General features: G+C 41.0%; 1 protein-coding gene across 1 annotated transcript; it reads right to left on the bottom strand.

The window, feature by feature from the left end:
- Positions 1-1,729: 1,729 nt before the first annotated feature.
- On the bottom strand, positions 1,730-4,960 carry LOC118428473. Its single transcript, XM_035838556.1, has 4 exons — positions 4,895-4,960; positions 4,402-4,514; positions 3,640-3,819; positions 1,730-2,586 (listed from the first exon to the last, which is right to left on the bottom strand). The coding sequence occupies exons 1-4, from the start codon at positions 4,897-4,899 to the stop codon at positions 2,558-2,560; spliced, it is 327 nt and encodes a 108-aa protein (XP_035694449.1). The 5' UTR covers positions 4,900-4,960; the 3' UTR covers positions 1,730-2,557.
- Positions 4,961-6,043: the final 1,083 nt, after the last annotated feature.

The following is a 6,043-nucleotide window of genomic DNA, read 5'->3' as shown; positions in this document are numbered from 1 at the left end:
CCTTAAACCCATTTTATACCAGTATTTCATGGAACACTCTTTGGTATAATAAAGGGATAAAACCCCCGCTATCCCATTTTTTTGCCAATAGGTACTTCTTGAAACACTCTTTGGTATAATAAAGGGATAAGACCCCCGCTATCCCATTTTTTTGCCAATAGGTACTTCTTGAAACAATCTCTGGTATAATAAAGGGATAAGACCCCCGCTATCCCATTTTTTGCCAATAGGTACAAAATTCAAAAGATTCAAAAATAATCGTCTGGTAAAAAAATGGGTTAACTCATGAACAATTACATTAGCACGTTTTTTTTCAACTAACACGTTTTTATAAGTAAAAACAAAATCTGTACTAATTAAATGTACTAAATAATCAAGTCTCACAAACTAGCAGTAGGACCAACAAAGTTCTTGGGGTGGAAGTAAACTCGAATGTCAGATACAGAATTGGTAAAAAGCTACAAACACTAGAAAAAGCGCATAACGCCATATGGCATGTACAAAAAGTGTCTGTGCTTGAAAAGTTGAATTCAATTCATAACTTAGCTGCCGGCATTCCCATGGACTTTTTTCCGCACAAATATTCTTATCGTTACTGTTTTTGCGGATATTTCTATTCAGAACTTCTCTAAAAAAACAGCCAAGCAGCTAATAAATCAACATGGGTTTTCCACGGGTAAAACTGTCAACAGTCAACTCGGACAATTCAAAACCTCAGTCAGGAGGTGTCCGTCCTTTTCAAGAGGCAATAAACATAGAAACAAAGAAACCTAATCATTCTGTACTCGTACATTGCACGAAACCTCACCTCATGTTGGTGCACACTTGGACTGGACGTTCTCGGGAGCAGTGGAGTTGGGGGCCCGTACCAGACTGAGGCGTAACACCTGCGTGATGTTCTTTTATAGTATGACTGGTTTCTTGGTAAAGGAAGTATCACATGAGGTCTAGATATAAGGATTGCTTTGTTTGAGTTCACTCCTCCGACACCCAATTGTGAATATTCATGAGATTTGTGACGTTCCCATCGCGTTTTCATGAATATGCATGACCACGGTACAGTCCCTAAAACTTTTTCATGGGTGGACCTGTTATTTTTGCCCGAACAGGCTTACGCACTTTAGGTTGAAAGTTACACAATCACAAGGAAGGAGAACAAACGTGACCATGCAGGACCTTCATGGATCAAGTCAGCCAACGTGAAACAAATGATAAAAAAAAACGTCTCCAAACCACTCAATTTTGCTCGTTTTGTGTGTTTCAGAGTCAAACGCAGGTGAAAACTTTAGCTTCCTCCCGAGAGTAGCCTTCCCAGGTACATTTGTGTTCAAGTTCTGCGTAGAGTAACCTGATATTTCTCAGGAAGTATTGCTCTTTGTGCTGTGACCACTTAGCCGTTTAACCACTCTGAAAAGAAATCAGTTTGCTTCAAACCTCATGTTTCGCATCCATTCTATTGCTGCCCGCCTTACGTGTCAGGTACACAGCAGTGAACATATTAATCTTGGCGTAAGGACACTGACACTTTCAATGCAATGGCAAGACTTTTGCTGCGCTACTGGGTAACATCTAATGCGCTGTCTGTATATTTGCTGGTTCATAGTGCTTATATGGCCTCCTTTCCACTATGTGTATGTTTGTAACCTTCGATTTCATACTGGGTATATCATAAAACTTGTAAAAATGTGACTGAAAAGACAAGGAAACACAAAAAGCGTGAAAAGATTCGTCTTTTTTAATACATTCATTATTTGTGCGATCTGTTAGATTTTAGATCGTAGTAAGAGCCCCGTCCTAGCGAAAAAGGGTTATAACGAACTGTCAGGCTCTTCATTTATGAATGATCATTTTCGCAACTTAAAATGTGCTCAAACTTCAAGTCATAAAATGTACAAAATCCCTGAAACAGACGAGCATGATTGACGTGAAAGACCGTCGACAAGGAAGGTTGCTATGCAGATTTGGGCACTAGCCAAAACATTGACGTTCGACTAACGCGGGAGAGGTATCAATGTTTCGTAAACATGATTGACACAGGGTTGTAATCATAATCGAAGGAGGGTTGCCAGCGAGTCTCCACAAACAAGGAAGGTTGCTAGGTATTATCACGGAGACTTGGTGACCCAAACCCTGCCCTCCAGTTGCGTGACATTCAGTAACCCCTCCGGCTTACATAAAGACATCGCACGAAAAGTCAATGTTCTTGGAATTTGCCCATCTGCTTACATCCTATTAAAGACATGTCAGAGCCTGGTATCTGTCAGAGTAAATATATTCTGGTTTTGATTACATGATCTGAAATTTTCGATGCAATTACTTGACACTATACATTCAACTCATGTTTCCTATAAGAGTATATATATATAAGAGCATAATGTATAGACCTCTCATTGGATGGAAAGAGGTCGCCCTTTTATTTTACATTCCTCATTTTGATACACTTCTTATTTTGATATGTTTCAACGTGTCACTCCATGTTTGTGGTGAATCTTCAGGATTTGTCCCACCCTGTATGGCTGATGAGACTCCCATTTTAACGCATGATGTGGCAGTGGGCTCAGTTGCCGAACAAGGCTTGGAAGAGATCTGTTTGAAAAAACATAAAGATTATTTCGTAGCAGTCTTCTGCATTCTATTTGGTGTTTGCCTTCTCGGCATCATTCCTGTGTCCTAGCAATGGAGTATATTCTCTATGCAGTATATAATTATCTTATGTTGGCTGTTCTGTTATTGTTTATTAGGTATTTTTTTCTTTGGGAGAACAGACTGTTTTTACACAACCAATGCTTTATTCTCACCGACGTTTCAGGGCAATTCTGACTGGTTCATATTGTACTGCAGGACAGGTGTCGCTGCTCACAGTTCAGATGCGTTTGGGATCTCATTGTTTGTAAATATGTTGGCTAAAGCTGGCTGTGAATATGTAAATACGTTTTGTGACTGCATTGGTTGTGTAAAAAGAGTCTCTTTATTTATGCATTCGGAGAGAGATTTGCACATGTTGACCCTCAATGCACAGATCCCTCGGTTGCTTAGCCCTAGACGTCTGCCAATATTGATACCATTCCACGTAATTATGCTCTTATTCTCGACAGTAAACGCTGTATGTCAAACAATGTCCTACATAAGACATCATTGACACTTCACGATGCAACTTTGTTTCATACAGGAGACTAAAACCCATAAGGAAATGTTGATTTGATTATATGGATGGCATCCGCACGTGCATCAATTTTCAGACGCCAACCCCCCCCCCCCCCAAAAAAAATGTTCAACTATAATGTAAATCGTACAAAGTAGCTGCAGAACATACAAATATACGCCGTAGGCTACAGAAACAAGTATTAGAAAGCGTATACTAATGTCATAGAATATTCTAAGGTCAAAGAAGATGTGACAGAACAAAAATGAAGAGTCCTTTGTCCGGTATACCATATCTTGCATGTGTTTGGAGTCATATGTTCAACCTTCCTCGCCGCTTTTATTTGTGGTCAAACTTTTTTTACTCGCGCGCTCGCATTAGTTTTGGAGTTCCCAGAAGATGCCATCCATGTGTACAATCAACATGGCCTTACGTACGTGATGATAAAAGCATCCAAACGTTGTCAAATCTGGATGCAAATTTTTAAAACAGCCTACCGGGAACGCAAAACATGATGGTCCCGGTCCATTGTCCATCCTTGCACTGCCTGACCGGGCTGCCAGATTGGTACCTGTACCTCGGCGGGCATCTCCACCAGCAAGCCTCTCCGTGTACGTAAGGTGGGTTGCAGTTGTACTTGATCGTACCAGGCGCCGTGAATGGTTCCGGGCACGACGCTTTGAAAAGTAAGAAAAAAAATCCAACAGAAAATTAATGACCATTCGGGGTGAAATCTTGAAAATGCGTCTTATAAATTCTTCTATTTCCGTTTACGATCTTGCTAAGTTTATTTCACAACAGTTGTACAAGATATAACATATGATAACTTCTGCTCGAATCGTCTTAACACTACTTTATAAAAGTAATTTGAGATGAGACTAAATACTTGTAGAATCTTTGGTGTTATTTGAAACACGTTGCAAATTTCTTATGTACTATCCTATATCTGTATCATGCGTCTAATAGCATTTTGCGCATTTATAGCAAAAGTTAAAGTCACAATCAGATTACCTGAGTAAGTGCAACATTTATAACCCCCTTTCCACTAGAACGACACTCTCTTGGCGCTCTCTCTGTGACATCACATTTGACAGATCACTCAACGAATTGTATAAAACAAAGTTCTCAGGGTATCTTTTGTTATGATATACCTATGTAATAAAATCGAAGGTTACGCATATCCTAGCTTTTACGTAACAGTAAGATCGAGAGCGCAGCGTAGTTGCCGTCTAGTGGAGTAGGGTCGGGCTTAAGCTTACCCAGTGGAGCAATTGTGGGACGTCTACGAGTATAGATCCGACGAAGAGTCCTAGTAGATCCCACTGACTCCCAGGCCACGACGCAGACGATCAGAAGAACCAACAAAAACTTCCTGGAGTGAAAAAAAAACATACAAATTGTCTCAATGATGAAAAAAAGTTGTAATCATCCAAAGTAAAATATCGCATAACGTTGTACGAAATTGTGCACAAGTGTCTGTCCTCGACAATCTTCATCACAACTCCAAACTTAACGTAACATCTAATTGAGTTAAAGTGCAAAAAGTAGGACAACATTTTTTTCTCTGGAATCTTTTGGGTGGGCCGACTACTCTCTATGAACTCAATAAACTCTATTGGCAGCCAGCTAGGGGCTGAATTGAACCGCTCACACCGCACCATCGCACGTGTGGTGGGTTCTTTAACGTGCCTGGGGTATGGCTCTCCCCAGATACAGGACCTCCATTTAAAGTCCTATCCGAGGGACTCATACCTCATGTTGCTGCACACTTGGACGTTCTCAGGAGCAGTGGAGCCTGGACCAGACGGAGGAGTAACACACCTGTGGGTTTATTATTATTAATTGTTTATTCACATATATACACATTGAATCAAGTTATGATAGCTGTAAAAATCGTGATGGAAAGGCCAGAAACCCATATGTTTTCTGGGCCTAGCCCCCCAAAAGGCACGAGAATGCCTGCAGAGTTGTACATAAGCAAACAGAAATAGCTAAACAAGTCCATATCTGATCGCCGCACTGTACAATTGTTCAAAAGCTTTTCGTATTATATTCAAAGTCGATTATACGTACGTTATGAACACTGGAGTCATCCGCTTCTGTTCTGTTCTGCGTGTCGCACTTGTAAACGTACTGCTACATGCCTACGCATACTAGGCTGGAATCCAGTCTTGTTAGCTTTCATTCGCTCCGACCTTCAATAACAGACTGCACACCAGCATACGTGTCTATCGATTTTGAAATTCGGTGGTGTTCTTTTTATCAAGTTGCAAGGAACCTTTGCCGAAAGAAATGCAGAAACAAAACTTAATGTAGATCTTTCTGCTTGTACTGGATGCGAGAAGGATAGAGAATGTGTTCGGTGGGCGCCCTACCATCTCAAACAAAACTCCTCTACAAGAAAACTGCCTTGGCTAGCAGACATTAAGAAATAAAGAAGAGCACCAACCTGTATTTCAGAATAGCGACTGCGTGAAAGGCTCAGCCACGTTATCACCGCTCTCTGTACCACTCAAAATGTGTAAACAGTCCTGCCCTTTTATGCTTCCTCGAGATCTGTGAACTTGGCAAGGCACGCTGGTGGATAACTTCCGCCAGCTGTCTAATCGCAAACGCCAGCTCTTCTGGACGTTTCTTAGTAGCCAACCGGTACTCTTAATAAGACATCATGGATAGATAGATAGATACTATTAGGTAGATATTAGGTAGATACATGTTGATATGTAAGGCTCAACCAGTTACACGAAATTCCTCCAAGATCGGGCCCGTATTCTTAACTTCTTAGGTACATATACCTCTGTAGGTGAGTTTCTGGACTTACCTAGGCATAAGATAGTAGTAGCCCTTAGGCCTCTCTGTGAACTTGGCACAGCACGCTGGTAGATAACTTCCGCCTGCTGT

Source organism: Branchiostoma floridae, chromosome 13 (assembly GCF_000003815.2).
Source record: "Branchiostoma floridae strain S238N-H82 chromosome 13, Bfl_VNyyK, whole genome shotgun sequence".
In the NCBI taxonomy this organism is placed as follows: Eukaryota; Metazoa; Chordata; class Leptocardii; order Amphioxiformes; family Branchiostomatidae; genus Branchiostoma; species Branchiostoma floridae.
Note: the sequence above shows the minus strand (reverse complement) of the source record. Positions and strands in the feature narration are given on the sequence as shown.

Coding starts and splice junctions, on each gene's coding strand:
- LOC118428473 (XM_035838556.1), bottom strand. Junction 3,820..4,401: donor TCCCACAATTGCTCCACTGG/GTAAGCTTAAGC, acceptor TACTTTTCAAAG/CGTCGTGCCCGGAACCATTC. Junction 2,587..3,639: donor CATCATGTTTTGCGTTCCCG/GTAGGCTGTTTT, acceptor TTTTTCAAACAG/ATCTCTTCCAAGCCTTGTTC.